We start from the raw sequence: 21,364 nt of genomic DNA, 5'->3' as shown, positions 1-21,364 counted from the left end.
ATACACTATGGCCGTCCCTTATTTTTTTTTAATTTAGAATAATTATTTTAAGCGTACAAAATATTATCATAAATGTATTGTGAGGCCAATGTAAGAATATTGATTTCTTTGAATCCTTTTCACAAGGAGATTGGCGGCTTTAAGCCGTAAAATTCTCGGATGGCTCTCTCTTATAAAACAATCAAAACAAGAAATCCTATTACAATGTAAAAAAAGTCGACTACCACTGCATGTGCGGAAGTGGCTAAATATTGGTCCTTTTCTTACTTAGGATGGACTTCCGCAAGGTAACGCCTGATTCCATTAAATCAATATAGTAGAAAAATGTCGACATCTTTTAAACAATGGAATATCAGCGTAATATTTGGATGAAAAATGATAAAAAATTAAATCTAAAAAAAGAGGGGTAATTCTAAAATAGAATCGATACGAGTTTAACCCTTTCGCTTTAATATAAAAAATATTTATATTACATAGGGGGGCGTAAGAATTTTAGGTGGGGCATGGCACACAATAAAGGAGGCACACTGCTCTATAGCATGATAAAGGTTCAAGGATGTAACCTTAGTTACCCTCTTTCTATTAAAATGCGATACTATTTCATCATTATTTAAATGACCACCCATACGGCAAGTTGAATGCACAAGGGATGGCTTCCCATGCAGCGAAGCGAGACGAGTCAATGTCAACCTTACTCGGAAACGCTCTGGCGCACTCGAGTTTGACCCTCTTTACCTATATTGGATCACGTTGAGACAATTACAGTTCTAGAGTGGCGACCACGAATCAGGAAACAAAAGTAACTTGACGTGAGCAACAAGCATCGTGGTAATCTTAGGGGAAAAACTTTTGTATTGCAGTAGACTTCTATCTTTTGATTACTTACTCAGACACTGCTCCCGATTCGCATCTAAAGGACGTAACCACGTGACCCTTATGTGAAAACCTTAATTTACCTCCGTTCAACTTACCGGACCTTCTCAAGAAAAAATCTACAGCAGAATCTTAAGATGAGTTAGCCCGGCACGTTGTCCTAAATCTCCAGGCATTTAACGGTCTGTAGCGCTTAGGCAGCGACTTGAAATAAAATAATGTAGCAACTAATATATAATTGAGTATTCCAAATTGTATTGTTAATATGTATAAATTTTAGCTGTATTTAGTCATAAGAGAAAATTGTGTAAGAAAAATTGAAAAAAATTATGAAACGCTGTCGTGCCTCGCAGCTGGGAGAAGAAAGATCCGTATCAAATAGCGGCAACCCTCTCCCAACTGTCTGCGTTTAGTTAAAGCGAAAAATAAATATTGTAAAAAAAAATACTAGCGACACAAATTAAAATTAATAAAAAAAAGTAGACTTCTATCAGCTGACATGACGATGATGACTAGACAATTCTCGAATGTTCTTTTTTCACTTTGAGCTTTCTTCAATTTAAAATAGACCTCTTCTCTATCGACTTATCCCTGCAGTGAGATTCTAATTGCTGTAACCTTCATACCCTTCATCCCTTTTGAGGCTTTATCTAGTCTTTAAGTCCATTCTATGTAGCACGTTCACCAGAAATATTGTCTTCTAGCAATATGGCCGACTTATTCACTTATGAATCTCACGCGACATCTGTAATTTTGTTCCGATTTTGCTCGGAGCTACTAGTTTGTTTTTATTCCTAAAAGCCTCCAACGCCGGTTTTTATTTATTTAGTCACCTAAAACCCTCTGCCAAATAACAGAGACCTTTTAGAGAAGGAAAATTATTTTTATTAAACTTTTATTTCACAATTCATGTCCGTATTTACTATAGTCTAATTTTTGTTTATTTATTTGAACTTAATGCTGAAAGCATTCTCTGCCAGTTAAACATTTCGGCGGTATTGAAACATATTGAAAAGGTAGGAGAAACTAATTAATATCATAAAATACTAGAGATAGAATGAAAAGGTAAAATCAAATAGAGAAGGAAGAGAATCTCATAAAATACATAAATATGCTAACGGCTTCTATATAACCATATATATATATAATAAACATGTAAAGTTTATTTGTTCGATCCACTAACAAGAGCTACATTACGTATTATCCACCATCGGTGGATATTACGATTCCCAACTATCCTATGAGGATAAGAAATTTTATATCGTTGGCAACTTTACTGGTTACAAACTGTTTTACAACTATCATCTTAAATTACAAAATAATTTAAATACACTATGCAAACAACAAAAATTTTAATCTTAAGTTAAAAATTCTATTACCATACACGCAATTAATTTTTAACTCGTCAATATGTTGGTGTGTATATATAATTTTTTAATGTGTGTTTAAACACATGCTCAGAATTATTAGTCTTAATTTTAAACTTTGTATTGCTTTCTTCAACTTAACAATGATCAAATAATAATTGACAAATTGCAACTTAGTTACTTGAAGTTACAACAGGTGGTGCAAAAGAAATGTCATAATGTGAACGTACCTTAATTTTTACTCCATCGCTTGTTGACAACTAATTGTCTCTATATATCATAAATGTCAAAACACAGTGACGTTTGGCGACATTTCTAAAAATTAAGGCGCGTTCACATTTTGACATTACTTTTGCGCCACCTGTTAGATGTATGCTTTAACAATAATATATAAAGACATTCAAACTATTCATCTTTGAATATATATATATTTACATATATAATCAACTTGCTGCGCAGTTTGGACATACGCTAATGAACTCGGCGACCTATATACTTTTGACATCTTGAGACAAAGGATCGTTATCCTTTGTATTGCGTGTTATTCCGGTATAGATAGTGGTGTTGCCACACTAAGCTAAATATGTTATCAGCCAAGTTGCTAACGCGCGAGTCCCGACCAACGAAATAGTTCAAGCGGAAAGCGAATTATCGTTTTGGGAACAGACGATGACGACTTGGATATGCTCTCCATTACCTAGTATGACAAAGTCAAGGTCCTGGGAAGTAATTTGGAAGCGGACGGCGCAAGACCGGTGATCGTGGCCATCTTTGGAAAAAGCATATGCTATACAGTGAGCGTATATTTACTAAAATGATATTAGCAGACGATGTAATTAGAGAACCACCTAAAATACAACAGAACATCGCATTAAAAACGTCGCCACAACATGCCGCTTATAAGCGCAATGAATATAATACTATTGATATATTGATATATATAATTGATCTTGAAGGGTTCCAACAATTGCGCAGTTGTTGGAACCCTTCAATATATTATTTCCGCATTTATTAGGTGACCGGAAAGCAACATCGCTTTCTCAAAATAAATTCACACGACTACATTTTTAACAAGTTTTTTTTTTTTGATCAACAATATTTTCACCTTTTTTATCAACTTCCTTTTGCCATCTAATACACAAATAAATGCCGGACCGGATAAAACTCAACCGATTTTTCTGTAAAATATGTTGACAGAAACGCAAAGTAAAATCGAAAACAAAATAAACCGAAGGCAAAATGAACGCAGTGTCACTTGGTTGCTGAAACCAGCCCATTGAGATTAGTTAAGATATATCAAAGTATCCGTCTTGAAGAAATGCTCGTCTGAAGTGAAAATGGGCGTGGTCACATCGTGCTGATGGTCGTCGGAGCCTCGACCACGAGCCGGTAGACGCTGTGTGGGTAGATCTCTTCTAGATAGACCGACATAATAATCAAAGAAAGTTACTAGATGCGGCTAGCTTAGGATCGAACGTCGTGGATAGCTTTGGTAAAGGAAGAAAATATGTGTTGTAGAATCATATACAAGTTTTTCTCTACTGTTAATTAAGAAAACGACTAATATATAGCTACTTCCGCTATGTAGCAGTAGTCGTGCAATAAAGTGCACCGTCCGCCAGCCCGCTTATAAATGCGCATGCGACGAACAATGCGAATTACACAACTACCACTGTTAAATCACTCCACACGTGTTTCACCCCTCCACGGGGCATCCTCAGGAGTAATGTTACACCGATTAGTGCCAAACACCGAGTCATTACTCCTCGACTCTGTCTCTCTTCCACGACTACTGCTACATAGCAGATGTAGCTATATATTAGTCCTTTTCTTACTTAAGATGGACTTACACAAATTAACGCCTGAATCTATTAGATATCTACAGTTAATGTAATCCTACACCCGAGGATACTATATATTCAATGAAGTGTAACGCATATGTTTTTTTGATAACGGGAACATTTAATTGGGGCAATTCATTCTCTATTTCCTGGTAGTTTGGCAAGACTGAGTAAACTTTAATATGTTTAGTCACAAAAACTTTTTTTTTTCATGATATTAACTCAACCATTAAAGAGTTAAACCATGTTATGTTACATTGAATGCTAGCATACATTTATTATTAACCATTTGCCTCCAGTCCGCTTTGCACAGCTAGCACTGTCTTTTGTGGGTGTTATTTCATAAAATCCATCTTTGGTAATTTTTAACATGTCGGAGGATATACTTTAGCAAAATTTTATTCTTCTTTCAAATTTAGTTTCAAAAATAAAATAAAAATCAATAGGCATTTTTTGTTATGAACACTCCTTCAATTCCTCTCTTGCAGGTTGAAAGTCATTAAGTCCCTTTGCTGACCTCCAGAAAATAAATTTTTCTATCAAATTTCAAGATTCTAAGTTTTATGCTTCCAGAGATATTGTGGTAAATAGGAATGTAGGTAGAAATCTCTTAGATTTTTATTAATAATATATTAACATTTTAAAAAGGAGGTACTATGTTTGCCAGAAGATACAAAAAACCATCCATTTACGCTAATAGATTTTACCTATAAGATTTAGAAAACAAATTCATCACTCATTAAATTAAAAAAGAAATAATAACTAAATGAATGCCTAAAGTTATTTGCATGAGACTCTTTCTAGAATTTATATGAATATGGTTATCAAATAAAAATATTTAAAAAAGACCAACCTTCCAGGTCTATCAATCAAAGTTTTTTTTAAAGTTACTAAACAAACAAGGTAAACTTATCATAAGTTATAGACATTATTTCTTACAATATGGTGCAGCACAGGATTTCAAGTATAAACATGCACAGTTCCAGGTGATCAACAGTATGTTGCACAGAGGAAGTTGTGACACAGTTGCTTGTTAGTTTACATTGTGACTGAAGTTTCTACAATGGCTACTTTGCCAAAGAGCAATTACAACTTAATTATGTAAAATAGACAATAAGAACTTACACTCAATGTTGTTATTGTCAGAAACAATTGTGTTAATTTGTTAATAAAATATTTTTCATAATTTGCTGTTTTTGATTTTTGACAATACAGTCAAGTATCTTAGAGCAGTATGTCTTATACTTGTTATAATTTAATTATAAATAATGTAAAAAAAACAGCTGACAGCCTATGTTGAACAGTGATAGACAGGGAGTTTAAAAATATATAATAATATATATGTTACTGTACTGTACTGTATTTTTATTAAATATTCTTTCTTCCATCTTGTCTTCGGAAGAGGAATATACATCCTCCTACTTTCATTTCTCTCTCACATCCTTTACAATTTCTCTATTTATTCTCTCTTTCATCCTTTGTATTTTCTCTCATTCAGCATACTTTGATCATACAGCATTCCCCATATTACATTTAGGCATGGCCTCCCATCCCTTGTCATACTTCCTGTTACACTGTTTTGTTATGACTATTATGTTTATGCATCTTAGATATTAAGAATATTTGATTGCAAACAAACAATTTATTTATCCTATGACAAATTTTTAAGAGAACTGAAAAATGTCAACCTCATATAAAAACAGTAACAGGCAGGAAAATATGTTGTATCTGAGAATATATGCCAATGCTACAGTATGGTTTATATTAAAATGCATATTATGAAAAACATATAAAGGATTATAAAATTAAACTCACCTCTGTTTTCCCAGCAACTCTTAAGTCTTCTAGGCTTTTACTGCAGTTGTCTCTAAACTTCCAACTGCTCAAAGTTCCATATTCACACTTCCCCCTTAAAGCAGGCACACTGTCACAATCACCAGTGAAAGGTTCATCATATATTGGTTCCTCATCTAAATAATCCAATTTATTTATTTTAGATTCAGATTTAAGGAAGCTTTTAAACCTACCATGATTTTCAATTTCTTCACAATGGCCTCTACAGTTCAAATAGCATTTAAAACCATCAGTAGAGTTACATTTGGCACATGCTTTCTGAGTTTTATCATCTAAAAATGTACTCAAACGTGGCCTGCATTCCATGCAATTGTTGCCACCTGTACAAAAGTGCCCGGAATCTCTATTATTTGAAGCAGTACTCAGTCTTGTATATGGCAGGCTTAAAGTAGAATTATTAGTCACTATGGCACAGTTTAATGAAGTAAAACAGTTTGTTATGGGATCCAAAACTTTGTGATCAGGTAGAAATGTCCTTTGAGCTATATCAAGAACCTCTGTACACAGGTAGTGTATCTCTTTTGGCCTCTTTTTACTCAAATCTGCTTCCACAACATCATATATATGTTTACTGGGTTGGTTCTCAGCTTCCCTCTTCTGTAATACTTTCTCAAGCTTCTCTATCATCTTTTTTGTGTCCTTTCTCCTTTTATCTATGGATTCTGGTGGAGGTACTGATTGAGATTCCTGAATTGGGGCAGAGAATATTCTAGGTGGTTTCTTAGGTGGAGGACCAGGAGGTAGTGGTTGTTTAAGGGCTTTTTTAAGTGTATCTGTTAGAACTAAATGAGGATTCTTACGTTCTAGCTTCATTGTCTCACTTGAAGCACATAGAACATTCATAGATTCTAAGTTTGTTGGATTGTCTAACTGCTTATCTATGACTTCAGTTTCCTGAACTTCTTGTACCTCCTGTACCTGCTTAATATCAGACAAGTCATTAGTGATATCTGGCTTTTCATAGTGAGACACAAGTTGTTTTATCTTACTACATTTTTCCTCCTCTAAATTCTCTGTTTCAGAACTCACACCACTATCTGTCATGGCATCCTGTTTATTATCGGCATCTCTCTTTTTCACAACTTTAGCATATTGATCCAGAATATGTTTTGGCACTTGAGAATCGGGTATAGAGTCGCCAGGAGCTCTAACCGTGTGTATTTCTCGAACTGTAACATCCTTCTCAGATATCTTAAAGTTTTCTTTTCTCATTTGATCCTCTAGTAGATTGCCTAGACGTTTTAATCTTTCTTTGCTGAGTTTCTTTTCGCCCATTTTGAATGTGAAATCGCTTGTTTCGGAGCGCCCGTTACAACTACCGTGTCTCTTAGGAGTGTCGTTGATTTTCTGACTTCTATCACATCGGAAGGCGTGGCTCCTATGTAGTTTCTTCCCGGGGTCACTTGTCTGCCGAGTCAGAGTTTTCTTTGCATCACTGCTGGTTCTTTTTACTTCACTGTACAGATAGCTGTGGTTAGGTTTAGGCGATAAATCGTCGCTAGAGTCTGAATCACCGCAATTATTTTTTTCCGTAAACGGTATTTCATTTCGGCTAGTTATGTTTCCTTTTCCTATGTAAATATTTTCGTTTCCCGATTCGCCTTCCTTACTTTGTATGCACAGCTGTTTCGCGCCAGTTTTTTTACGAACAACGGGCACGTTTTCGACGTTCAAATTTTCAAATTTACTTTTAATAGCTTGCACTCTGTTTCTCGACGATATCATTATTTTAAATCAACGAACATGTTTAAGCACTCAAATTTCACTTTCCGAGTTACCACATAAACAAAACAAAACACAATTTATGTCACGATTCTTATCAGTGCAATATAGTGGAGTATTAGTTGATAGCAAATACAAAGGCAACACTACACTAACATGTTTATAATCCAATTGAAATGAACCGGTGAGAAACAAATGAAACAACCGTTTGCTTTTAAAAGTCTCAAAACATGTATTGAACGTGTTAAAACAGTTTAAGGCGTTTAAAACCAGTTGCGATTTTTTTTACTTCGTATGACGTTAAATATAGACAAAAGATAAGTTTTCGGTGAATTAGAAGACACGATCGGCACAGTTAAATTATTAAAATCTACACGATTGCAACGTCTCCGCCCGTGTGGAGACGAAATGTTATTTTCGCAGCTTCGACTATTTTGAAACACGATTGGCTTGACAGAAAGTTTACATAAACAGTTGCCCGTCGTGTAGTTCGAACGGGCATGGCACTCTAGTGTTACCAGTGCAAAAATACACACATTAAAACAAAACAAAAAAATTGAAACCTGTTTTTAATATGATTAAAAAAAATTGATTATTTTTCTCCTTAATATCATTTAAAATAACCTGGAAAGTTTTGATTACTTTTTTAAATATTTTATTTACCTGGTATTCATAATCAAGACATATTTTATTAAAGAATCAGTAACTCGAAAGCAAAAACAACGATTTATATATGTATAATGTATATGAAAATAATTAACGTGTTCTTATGAAAAAATCATTAACTAGTAACAAACATTACCCATATGATTTGAAGGATGTTACAAAAACATAAACGTATTTTTTTCTCTAGGTTTAAAGTTATGTGTATATTTATAATTATTCACATATTATGTTCATTTTAATAGGTATCGTGTTAATGGTAGTTTCTCTAAAAATACTTCCCATTTATTTTTACTTAATCGCATGTTACTTATTTAACCTTGGAGATTAATTATGAATATTGGTTGATGACAAAAATGCAACATTGTCATTGCATTAATCATATTCAGATTTAATCTTGAAATCGCTGGAAACTAAGACGAAGGTATAGCAAAAGTTACTATACTTGCATATTTTTGACTAGGTCCATAATAGAAAAATGAGCCACGACCTGGAGAAATCTGAAAATGTAAAACCCCTGTGTGATAATAGGTGTTTGTAGTGTTGCTTTTTAATATCTCTTTACTCCATGAGGTGAAGTCATTTCGTGGTAATCTTTCAATCTTGATTTTCCCAAATCCAGAGCACATTTTTTACCACTAATAAAAAAAAATTATATCCAGAGGACGATCAATCTTATGTTACGAAATGATCAAGTAAAGGTTTTATCGGAATCTCCGCGAAATAAAAATGGCGAAAATTTTTAAATTGGCTATCGTCAATAAATGAAACATTTATAAAAGAAATATTTTATTGGAGACTATTTATTACGATACATTTTTAACTTGTACAAGTTATACACCTGAAGTAAAAGCTTAAAATTAAACAATTCAAGAGCATTTTAGGGAAATAAAGCAATTATTTACTGACACAGTGTTGCCATCTTTAGTGACTAATTTACAAATATGTCAAATAAAAATCACGTTTGCAAAGCCGTCTAAAATTTGGGCAAATACACAGTTAATGCTTATGACATGGTTATTTCAATTAATAACCAGTGATGATCATGCCTTTTTCCACTTGGTCAGCTTTTTCCTTCCCTGTTAGCATTTCAATCAGCTTCAGTCCAAACCAGTATGCAGTGCCAGGGCCCTAAAATTATTTATGTGGGTAAATATAAATTATTTAAAATTTGTACTGCAATAGTACTATAAAACAACTATGATAATAATAATTAAAAATCTCGTTTTAACTATCTTTATTGTTGCTCTTTTTCAATTAATTTTAACAATTTTCCATCCATAAACATTAATGAGTCAACAAACCAAGGTACCATATTTCAATCAGACTAAAATAATAAGTTATCAGATTTATACAAAACATATTTTTCATTTTAGTTATTAAACATGCAAAAAGGAAGGGCTAAGATTTCTTGCGAAATTAAATTATATATATGCACACTCGGTACCCCTAAAAGAGGTGAACTTTTGGAGAAAATTTTGGGCATTTTGAATCTATTTTTATTTCTTGTATTATTATGTGTCTGTCCCAATTTTGTAATGTTATATTTTTGAAGAAAATCTTAGATTTTTAAATTAAAAAATAATTAAACAAATATGAATTATTTTAATTATTACAATATTTACTACATATGTATGAGGTTCTGGAGTAGAGACCACCAACTGGCAAGAGCCGAGGAGGACATCTACTCATGAGGTGGACAGAGCACCTTGTCAAGGTAGTCAAAAGACACTACTTCGAGACAGAGACCTATATCAAACTGTAGATGTCCTACAGCTTAAATTATTATGATAATCTATACTTACTCTACTGGTCACAATGTTATCATCAACAACCACTCTTTCTCCTTCTACATACTGATAATCTCCAGTGATCTTGTCTTTGGTAGTTGGATATGAAGTCAAACGTTTGCCTTTTGCAACTCCATGGGCAACAAATGCTGTCGGTGCTGAGACAAAACAAAATGTTTTTATTAACATCTAACATGTTTAAGCGATAGTAAAGTTGTTTTTTTACAGTCATTGAGACTTCTAGAAATTTATTAATAGTATATAACTATATAACTAGTAGGGGATGTGGTTAAGCCTCCCACATGGTGGACCAATGACAAAATTTAGGTCGCGGGAAGTCACTGAAAGTGAGCAGCATAAGATCAATCATTCTGTTGATTTTACGTGGAGACCTATCCCTTTAAGTAGTATCTTTCGGTTGAAAAGTAGTAGAAGAATTAACTTTCAATCACGCAGTATAGATAGAAAGGGGCCTAAATTGGGATATGATTGGGGATATAGTTCTCAATAAACTGTACACTCTAGAGCAGTGTTTCTCAACATGGGGTACATGCCCCACAGGTGGGCAATTCGAAAGTGGACATGACACAAATTTATCCGCTTTAATATAAAAATTATACATGTTACATAAGGTGCAATAATTTTTGAAAGGCACTAGAGCAATAACAGGGTTTTGAGTTTTCTAAACAAGAAATCCCTCTCTGTGCTTATGAGTGATCAACCAACATTTTTTTTGTTATATTATTAAACTAATTATTCTTAATTAAATTGTATTTTCAGGCAATTTTATGTCAGTGAAATTATTACAGCAAATCTAGAAATAATTATATGTCATGATAAATAAATTAATATTTTAGACTTGATAAGAACATATACAATTACAATAGATATATGATCGATAGATGACTGAAATGATGATATGTATTGTCTCTATCGTGTTATTTAAAAAGTGTGTCATTAAAATTTTACCAATGATATATTTGCGGAATATAATTCTGATTATTACGACATTTTTCTAATACAAAAGTTTCTATGAATCTTCTTATATTAGAATAACATCATAACAATGTATTTAAAGAAGTGAATGATTTCTGTTGTCGATATATCATTATTTACACTAAACTATATATATTCCTTTCACTCTCAAGGTATGAAAATACCAGATGGCTTATTGCAGAATAATGTGCAAACTAGGTAAGAAGGTATATCAATATCCTAGATTTTACTTTGTCAAATAAGCTGTCAAAACAATGTAAACATCTGATGTCCCTTCCAAGAAACTCAACTAAAGGACATTGGATGGTCATAGTGACAGTCTGGGTTAGGCTCCAGGGAAATTGCTGCTCACCAGAGTACTAGCTCAGACTCTGGGTCCCCAATAGATTCTTAGATTAGTTAAACAATAGAATAAGGCTTATTTATGTATGCACGGTCTTAAGGTTAGAAATCAAACCTAATATCAGTTCTTCACTGCTAGACTACCCTTGCTTATAAAAAAACTTAATACTCCCACAAAATTACCAGCACAAATGGCAGCTACAATCTTTCCATTTTTCTCATGCTCCTTCAACAGACTTCCAACCACATTTGACTTTGAAAGACGATCAGAACCCTCCAAACCACCAGGGAGTATTACCTGCAAAATATTAAATATATATATAAAGCTTGGTGAATGATTACTTTTACAAGAAACCCTCAACATAACAATAGCTCACTATCATCATATTAGCCGATAGAGGCCATTCACAAGATATAGGCTTTTTCCAGAGATCGCCATGATGACTGGTTTTGTGCACATTTCTCAAGAAAGCCATTATTAGTCTGATGCTGTTTGCAATTGGGCTTCATGGAATTTGAAGCAGAATAATAGTCTAGAAATCTAAGAATTAAAGCAACTTAAGTGTGACCAGGTGACATGGTCAGATGGCAGAGGCTTAGAGTAGCTCTCCACCATGACCAGTATACTGCAAAGCATTGAACTACCCTACTAATTAAGAAAAGTTAATAAGCATTTTTTAACTATCTACCGCATCATATTGAGGACTGTCCGCCAGAGCATCACTTAGAGACTTGTCTGGGACAAGTGTAATTTGACGGGAGCACAAGACAGGGGAGTTGCCATCTAGGCCAGCCAGTGTTACTGTTACCTGAAAATTTAAGTTCTTTAATATATATTCTTCATAAGAATAATCAGTGGTGATTTGGTTTGCATGGGACATAATGAATGAATTCTATAATTATTTGTTATTGATCTTTAAATTTACTTAATAAAAATACAAATGTTGAAACGTTGCAAGTAATACATAATGCATAAATTGATGGACATCAGTTTTCTTTCCATTCACAGATCTGCATCAGCATCAGCATATTCGTTTTTAATCTGTTACTTGTAGACTATGTAGACTACCCAGGTTTCACAGTAGCAAAAGAAAAGTAACTCCAGGAATTTTTTTGAGAGTATTTATATATCACACAAAGTTGGTATAAATTTAAACAATTACAATGAACAGAAGCATGGACTGCACAAAAGGCTCTTATATTTATACTATTTTTTTTACATAATTCACGCCTCGCTTACCCCTCGTACCCCTCGCGACCGTTGATTGTTCTTTGCGAGTCACTAAGACTATAAGATCACCCCTCTTAAAGATGTTATAATTTACCCAAGCAAGATACTCATCACAAAACAGTTTGTGTTATAAATGTTTTATTCTTTTTTGACAACTATCGTAACATTGAGTATTACAACTTGTTATCAGTTGATTTAAGAGTTTATATAAACTAAGACTACATCAATATTAATATAAGGTTAGATTATTGCAAAAGATTCTTCAACATCGTTAAATTTATTTGTAGTTTTAACACTTACACCTCCTCTTCGCAACATATCAACAGTGATGACTGTCTCCATCTCTTCCGCTCCTTGAGCCAAGATCACGAGCGCCGTTTTCGACATGGTCTGACAAATTTTATGGGACCTGTAAACAAAAATACCGTGTAAAATACATTTGTTACAATTTTTTCATTTAACCCAAAATTCAAACTATTTTGTAAATTTAAGAAAGCCGGTAAATAAATATACAGGTAATCTAAAAATATATAGCTGATTGAAACAAGCCAACATAAAATCATACAAACCTTTTAGTAACTACGTTATAAGAATTACACTTAAATTCTATTTGCGAATAAAACAACTTTGCATAGGTTTCTGTTGTCTTTTTCAAAATTGAAAACATCAAAATTGACATATACCCGGTTTCTAGTGAAGGTCACTTTAAATACTCCAGAATATTCTGTTATATAATTAAAAACGCCACAGATGCTATGATTTTGTAGCGTTAGTTTTATATCAAATTGCATATACTTTAAATTGAATTGCTTGTTTAATGTACAATAATAAACTATTTTTTCGCTCTGTTGTGCTCTAATGTATTTTAACAAACTTATATTACAATTATGACATGATGCTATTTTATCCCAATATCATATCGTTTAATATTTCTAATTGTTAATGTAATATATGGGTAATTTTATACAGAAATGGACTGAAAATTGCTATTAAATGTTAGTGTTATACTAAAGATGTAAATATACCGATCTTATAATACAACTACGATAACCACTTTATATTTTTTTAATATTTTTGTCCATATTTCTATAAAATGCTTTGAATAATTATAACTTTTATATTAGCTTAAATAACAAGATAATAATGCATTTTCATTAATTTTTCGGTTGGATGTGCAAGATAGGACGAGATTAACAGATAATTCTCCATAAAGTTAATTCAGACTTGACAATGAAAGCTAGAAAAGCCCGCAACCGCTTAGATTTTTCGAAGTCCAAAGTGTTGCATTATTGCATTAATTGTTAAGATTTCTTTGTTATTAGTTAACTTCGACGGTTTACTAAGATGTACATAGTTGTAATTAATTATTGAACAGATGTTCGTTGACGGCTGCTCCGCTTTGTCTATGGACAGCTTCCTCTCGTCGCTAACAACGTCAAGCGAATAAAAAACTGTTCCTTTTTGTTTTATTAATTTTATTTGATTAAACTTGACCTTTCGCTCGTGAATCATGTAATTTTATAGCCGCTAGTCTAGCCTTAGTTTATTTTCGTACACTTTAAGTGTTACTTTTGTGTTAGTTTATAGTGTAAATATAACAGTGAGGTTAGAAACTGGGCATTTTTCAATCATTAACTGATTTTTTTTATATTATTCGTCTTCAAATAAACGTAAATATGGATTTCGTTAAAAGAGAAGATCCAAATGTGCTTGACGAGGAAAGTTACAAGGTTTATCTGGACAGTGTAAGTTTCGTGTAGTTGTTTTTTAAATAAAATTTATTTAATTTTATCACATATAAGCAATGTACATAACATTTATTGCAGGTAAAAATATGAAATATTGCTATGTGAAGTGTTTTCAACTTCAATATATTTAATTTAATAAAAAAATTAAAACAACATCTACCATGTTTTTAAAAAGTTTCATTAACTAATTATTGACATAAAGTTATATTTATTTATAAAAATAATATTGAAATGAAGCTTGATTTTATATATAACTGTTTTCAAATAATATTAGTTTTAATACACTATGGTTAAAAAGCATTTTGGAAGAAGTGAAATGTATTATTAAAAAAAAATTATAACAAAAGGTTAACTCTGCAGAGGAAGGATACATTATAAAAATTCACTACTATTACTCTCACTATACTATACAGGGTGATGTAAAATGTTATAGATGTAAAAGCCTTAAAGGGATCGATGTGTAGCTTATTTACTGCCAGTTAATGTACAGTATTTCCTATTGAAAATTCAATAGTTTTAGAATTAATATAATGATAATATAGCAATTAAAGGCATTGTCTAAATTAAGATTACCACACATTAAAATTAAAAATTGTTTACCTTGCAGGCTTTATACTGCCAGAAATTACTGGCCCAAAATTAAAAAAATAAAATTTTGTAATATATTTCAGAGTGAAGAAAACTTGGCAATATTTTTCTAATTAATGATTCCAATTCTGAATGTGCCTTTAAATTAAACTCTAAAACCGCATGTCTGGATATTGTGATGTACATTAAAAAATAATAATATTTTTCTTGCAAAGTTTTATTTCTGATTATATTGTTTGAATAGAATCGAACTACACCAAAGAAGATTAAAGTTTATGAAAATCCATCTTTACCTGAAATATCTATGACACAGAGAATCTCTCCTCGTATAATTTAACAGATAATGATTTCTAAATGTAAAGCTATATTACTTTTAAATAGCTTTTATACAAATTTCTTTTAGACATTTGAAGTAATTTATTAGGCAGCCTATTACTTTAAATTTCTAACTTTTATTATACAACTTGAGTTAAATTTTTCTCCTTGTTTTGGTCTTATCCAATTTTAAAAAATTACGGAACATATCCTTCCTTTTTTAAATTAAGTGTATACATCTTTCTGTAGAATATATCCACTGCATAAAATGAGACCTTACATTATTTAAATAATAATAGCATACTCTCTGAGAATATAAGATCACAAATTACTTTGATGCTATGATAATTTGTCTTTTTCCATATTAATTGAAACTACTCTATTAGATACAGAATTATTTTCAATCCATTAGAAAGTTGTCTGTAAAACATTGCCGAATGCATTAAGACCAGCAATGGTATTTCTATGGTATTACTATATGGGTTGTAGTATATATTAGCGATACTTTACAGTATTCTATTATAGTTATTATTTGTTACTATTATTATTAAACAGTTAAAAAAACCCTACCTTATGACCTACTTTATGCCTGAACATAATAAATTTCTTGAATTAACTAAGAGAGAAGTTTACTGTATGTGTTTTTATTTGTTATTAAGGTTTGAATTGATTATTCAATTTGAAGAAAGTTATATTAGAGGGACCGAAAAGTAATGTCGTTTCTATTGACTTATTTTACAGAAAAATCAATTGATATATGCTGCTCCAATATTGAAAATTTGTATAATAGATGGCAAAAGGTTGTTGATAATGAAGACGAAGATATTGTTGATGAGAAATAAAAACTGGTTAAAAATGTAGTCATGTGAATTTAACTTAAGAAAGCAACATTACTTTCCAGTCCCACTAACATATAATAAAAATATATATACAAATACATAGATATATATTTTATTAATATCTTATATTTCTTTCCATTAGGACCTTCTATAAAGTATTTAAAAATAAAAAAACAGGTTTCAAATCTATTGAAATTGGTAGTCTTTTACAAGTTATAAAGTGACCGAGGAAAATGGGGACTAATTTATAGCTCCACCTTTGGATATTTACACCTGTTTTGGTCTTTCTAGTCTATACTTTTTCAACCAAATATTTTTGTTCCAGTTTCAAAAAACACATCAGATGGATGTATCAGAGTACCACACACAAATATCTATGGAACAACTACATCAAGCAATGCAAACATCCCTCAACGCCAGTAACATAGCACATAATTTTCAATTACCATTATCACCCAGACAGATGTCAACTCTGATGCTTAAATCAAACCATTTGAGCAGAAGTCTAAATTTTAACGAATTACCTGCACATTTGTCGCGTAATCTTACAACGGATATGGATTTAGTGCATAGCCTAGCAAATGAACTACCTCATAACCTTGGACGGCATGAGGATTTACATATAAATGGTAATATAGCTAGAAATATTGACCTGAGGTCTCTGACCAATGAATTAGAATTACAGTCAAATATAACTCAAACATTATTACAAAATCTTAATGAGCAAGAGCTGTCAAGGAATATAAGCTCAGATTTGGGTAGGATCAATGATGTACTACCACAGAATATTGGCCGGAGTGAACCTGATATACCTCACGAGTTGGGACATGAAATCGATTTATCTCACCATCTAAACCGCCCAAACATTGAACAAAATGTAATGCTGAGTCAAGATGAACGTCGTACACCATTAATTCAAGCAGTGCCAGATGGTCACCTACTTGAACGCAATCTAGTCCAGAGGTTAGAACAGAATCTATCGCAGAGGCTGGATCAGACGATGGGTCAAGGAATGGAACATAGGTTAGGTTTGAATTTACACGAGAACAGTCAACGACAGGTGGAGCAAGGCGAACATTTATTGCCAATGCCGTTTCATATTAAATCTGAACAAGAGGACGATGGATATTTCTACGACAATATTAATCAGGGTTTAAACAACAATGCGTTGAACGGTAAGTTGTTATAACCTCAAAAGTTAGTTATGTTTTCCCGCCAAATCTAGTGTTGTCAATTGACATTTTTAATCGATTTCAATACGTGTTGTATACAATGTACATCCTTAAAGTTTGAATTGATAAATAATATTTTAATTAGTTATAACATTAAAATCTATTAAATATTCTGAAATGCATTATATTTTCGAGTCACAGCATCATCTCAATGAATATTTATGTAATGTCAATAAGAAAGGTCAGTTGTAAACTGGTTTCTAATACCACTTGTTTGTTAGATGCACGACCAGGACTTTGATGATTATCATCTTTGCACAGATATTTTAGAGTGTTTTCAATTCGCAGAGAACCAGTCGGGATAGTTGTCATTGGATGATATTATGTAAATCCATTTGTATAATGCAATTCTGAATATCAAAACTATTTTTTTAAAGTTAATTTATTTTTAAATAACTTCTGATATAGTGTATGTTTCACCTTCATGTGACCATACGTTTTTTTTTGTGTTTTCTTGTTTCATCGATGTATAAACCAGTATCCTAAATCTCATTTAAATTATATTAGACTAGACAGTCGCGGTGTTGCCGATGGTATAATTAATTAAGTAATTACGCGATCGTAATTAACTTTGGCAAAAGAAACTAATTTTTTTGCCATCAATATATCATATGAAGAATTCGTTGTATCTTAATTACATAATAACAGGCTGCATATAACATGTTTAAATAAATTAAGAAAAAATACAACGAAGTATGTATATATGTCACGATACTAATATTCTTGTTCAAAAAAAGATTCGTATGAAATGGGCAGAAGATGAAGCACAAGCGGCGGTGTTATCGCAAATTGTGATTTTTTTTTCATGTGGGCTTAAGATAACTGATAATTTATATATTTGGAGACATTTGAAAAGAAATTATACAACAAAACACTGATATATAAAGTTATTAAAAATAAAAGATAAAGGTTCAAATAAAGTCGATTTTGAAACTGATAATTAATTTAAAATATTAAAAATTTAACTATATGGTACATTAGAAAAGGACTAATATGTAGCTACTTCCGCCAATGTAGTAGTAGTCGTGCAATAAAGTGCACCGCCCGCCAGCCCGCTGATAAATGCGCATGCGACAAACAATGCGTATTACACAACTACTACTACAGAGTCAAACTCTGAGTTTAGCACTAATCGGTGTAACATTACTCTTGAATATGCCCCATGGAGGGGTGAAACACGTGTTGAGTGATTTAACGGTGATAGTTGTGTAATTCGCATTGTTTGCCGCATGCGCATTTATCAGCAGGCACGCGGGCGGTGCACTTTATTGCACGACTACTACTGCATTGGCGGAAGTAGCTATATATTAGTCCTTTTCTAACTTAGGATGGTCTTCCGCAAAATAACCCCCGAATCCATTAGATATTTAAGATCAGCATGCGTATATGGTACATGTTTTCTTATAAAACCATATTTAATTTTTTGTAATGTTACTCCGCCTTACCACTTGCTAACATAAGCGATGGTCATTATAATGTAATTATAATTTTTTAGTTCATTGAAATATATTAAAAACAGACGATTTATTAATATAGTTTAAAAAAAACTTTTTTTTAAAAATCGAGACGTCGACACATGGATTCGAGATTTTCTTATCTGCTTTTATTGGTAATGTTTCTCTTTACAGGTCACATATCATTGCAAACAGAGCACACCTCGACCAATTCACCGACGCTACCACAAGAGCACCTTTACACAATATACAACAACCATATACCAATCTCCGCATTAAACTCAATCGATCATCTGTACCCCAGACCACAGAATTACGTTCAAAGCTACGTAACAAACGTCAACAGGGACAATCCACAGAATCTAGTCGTTCATAGGCAGTTCGATAATTGCAGTCCATACAACGCGGAAGAGTTCAAAAAACCTAGAGATGAAAGCGAAGATGGCGGGAAAATTGACAGCTCCAAAACTGAAGACCCAAAAGAGAACCTTAGACCAACAGACCAAAACAAAATGTTCTACGCGGACTATAATCCAAATACATACATTAATAACGCAGAGAAAAACGAAAACGATTCAGGTAATCATAACAAGGTGCATATGGATGACCTTTCTATGAACATAAAGGGTGAGTATGTCTGTTATAAATGCAACGAAATATTCCCGTCAAAGCGGGGATTAAAGCAACATGTGAAGACTTGCGTTGATAACGGCGAGGTGAACGATCTAATTGAAAAATTGGGAAAATTTAGCTGTACACAGTGTGCGTACCGCTGTCAGTCGCCCGCCATCTTGAAAATACACGAACGCACGCACACAGGCGAAAAACCATACTCCTGCACGTTTTGTGATTACAAATCTGGCCAAAAGAACAACGTCGCCAAACATATATTAGTTCATATGAAGGAGAAACCGTTCAGATGTCAATACTGTGATTATAGATGCGCGCAAAAGAATAATCTAGTCGTTCACGAGAGAACCCACACAGGGTATAAGCCTTTTGCATGCCCATACTGTGACTACCGTACGGTTCAGAAACCGAATTTAGTGAAACACATGTACTTGCACACAGACCAGAAACCATTCAGCTGTGACATGTGCAGCTATCGTTGTGTACAAAAGACAAACTTAACCAAACACAAGCAAAGGCATATGAATGATAAGGAAGGTGAGAAGGTTGAGCTAAAAGGCCAGGTGAAACCATACAGACCTCGTCAGAAATCAGTTAAGTGTCCACATTGCCCTTACAGATGTGTACAGAAGTCAAGTCTAGAGAAGCATTTACAATTTAAACACAGTGAGCAAAATATTGAGTTTGTTAATGAATATAATCAAGGTTTGAACTTAATGAAGTGCGAGGAAGGCTGTGATGAGACAATACAAAATTTAAGTGTTAAAAAAGATGACCCGGTGTATATAGAAGAGTCATGTCATGAGAAAGTAATGGAGCCATCGCAAGTTCAGTCATAGTGTTAAGTGTCTAGTGTTGATTTTTGTATGTGAGATATAACTGTATATAATAGAAAACTAATGAAGGCGAGTTTTTATACGTAAGATTCTTCTCACATTATGTATAGTAGGTTAACGGAATTATAGTTCAAAAGTGTGGAGTAAGTTTTAATATTATGGGCATGTCATTGTACGGATAATGCTATCAATTTAGTTATATAAAGGGATCAAATACTACCACAAAAGTGAAATAGAACTGATGCATTTTTATATAACAAATTTTATCTCATATTCATCATAGGGAAATTAAAAAAAAACATATGATATTACTTTTAAATTTATAAGATGATAAAAACAAAAATAACTATTTATGTAATCACTGTTATAGATATACTGCAAGGCATAACCATATATCAAGTAAATCACAAGCATCTATAGAATCATCAATGTCTTCCTTTCCAGCCAGGAAATTTCGCATGAAATTTGTTTAAAATACATCCACATATACATACTTGTCGCACAAGTGTATTTTTTAAAGTTAAAATCACATAGTTATACAGGGGACAGCCATTAATTAATTTCAAGCCGAAATCGGTTGATATGGTAGGCCACTACCTACCTCAAAGGCTATTGAAAAAAAAACTAAGTCAAGGATTTTTAAATCATTACCATTGAAAAAAGTAAACAAATCTATTTTTCAAAATTTTTCTTTTTATTGTTGTTAATATTACTAACCTTTCACAAAATGTAAAGCTATAACATATTCTAAGATCATTGGTTTTTAAAAAAATGGCACATCTTTTCAAAGGGTGTACACAGAATTATTACTAAATCTATCATCAATCAAGATATGAAAAGAGTATGAGATTATTTTTTTTTAAATTAATAATCTAGTGTTTACCTGCTCTATGACCAGACTTAGCCTCAATATGACACATCCTGTATATGTTATAAGAGCACATAAATTTTACATTGTATTGCATGTTAACAGTGAATGCAAAAATACACCATTGTCACATTGACATATCTCTTTTTATTGGTCCAAAGAAAACTTTAAAAAT

At 32.5% G+C, this 21,364-nt stretch overlaps 3 protein-coding genes across 3 annotated transcripts in view; 1 reads left to right on the top strand and 2 right to left on the bottom strand.

The window, feature by feature from the left end:
• The window catches only part of LOC137922949 (uncharacterized), a 104,245-nt gene extending 96,164 nt beyond the window's left edge, over window positions 1-8,081 (bottom strand). Inside the window, exon 1 of the mRNA XM_068766062.1 lies at window positions 5,897-8,081. Within this exon, the coding sequence (XP_068622163.1) occupies window positions 5,897-7,660 (1,764 nt within the window). The 5' untranslated portion in view covers window positions 7,661-8,081. The remainder of the gene's footprint in view (window positions 1-5,896) is intronic.
• A 1,103-nt stretch (window positions 8,082-9,184) lies between these two features.
• Window positions 9,185-13,405, bottom strand: dj-1beta. Its single transcript, XM_068765861.1, has 6 exons — window positions 13,249-13,405; window positions 12,980-13,088; window positions 12,138-12,257; window positions 11,632-11,746; window positions 10,126-10,268; window positions 9,185-9,451 (listed from the first exon to the last, which is right to left on the bottom strand). The coding sequence occupies exons 1-6, from the start codon at window positions 13,356-13,358 to the stop codon at window positions 9,347-9,349; spliced, it is 702 nt and encodes a 233-aa protein (XP_068621962.1). The 5' UTR covers window positions 13,359-13,405; the 3' UTR covers window positions 9,185-9,346.
• Window positions 13,406-14,132: 727 nt separating this feature from the next.
• Window positions 14,133-20,612, top strand: LOC137922749 (uncharacterized). The gene is made up of 3 exons (XM_068765798.1): window positions 14,133-14,424; window positions 16,495-17,344; window positions 19,030-20,612. The coding sequence occupies exons 1-3, from the start codon at window positions 14,356-14,358 to the stop codon at window positions 20,322-20,324; spliced, it is 2,214 nt and encodes a 737-aa protein (XP_068621899.1). The 5' UTR covers window positions 14,133-14,355; the 3' UTR covers window positions 20,325-20,612.
• Window positions 20,613-21,364: the final 752 nt, after the last annotated feature.

This window comes from Battus philenor, unplaced genomic scaffold, assembly GCF_028537555.1.
Source record: "Battus philenor isolate CCGP_79_NKW_IND1 unplaced genomic scaffold, ilBatPhil1.0.hap1 SCAF_20, whole genome shotgun sequence".
Lineage (NCBI taxonomy): Eukaryota > Metazoa > Arthropoda > Insecta > Lepidoptera > Papilionidae > Battus > Battus philenor.
The sequence above is the reverse complement of the archived record's forward strand: the minus strand, read 5'-3'. Positions and strand labels throughout refer to the sequence as shown.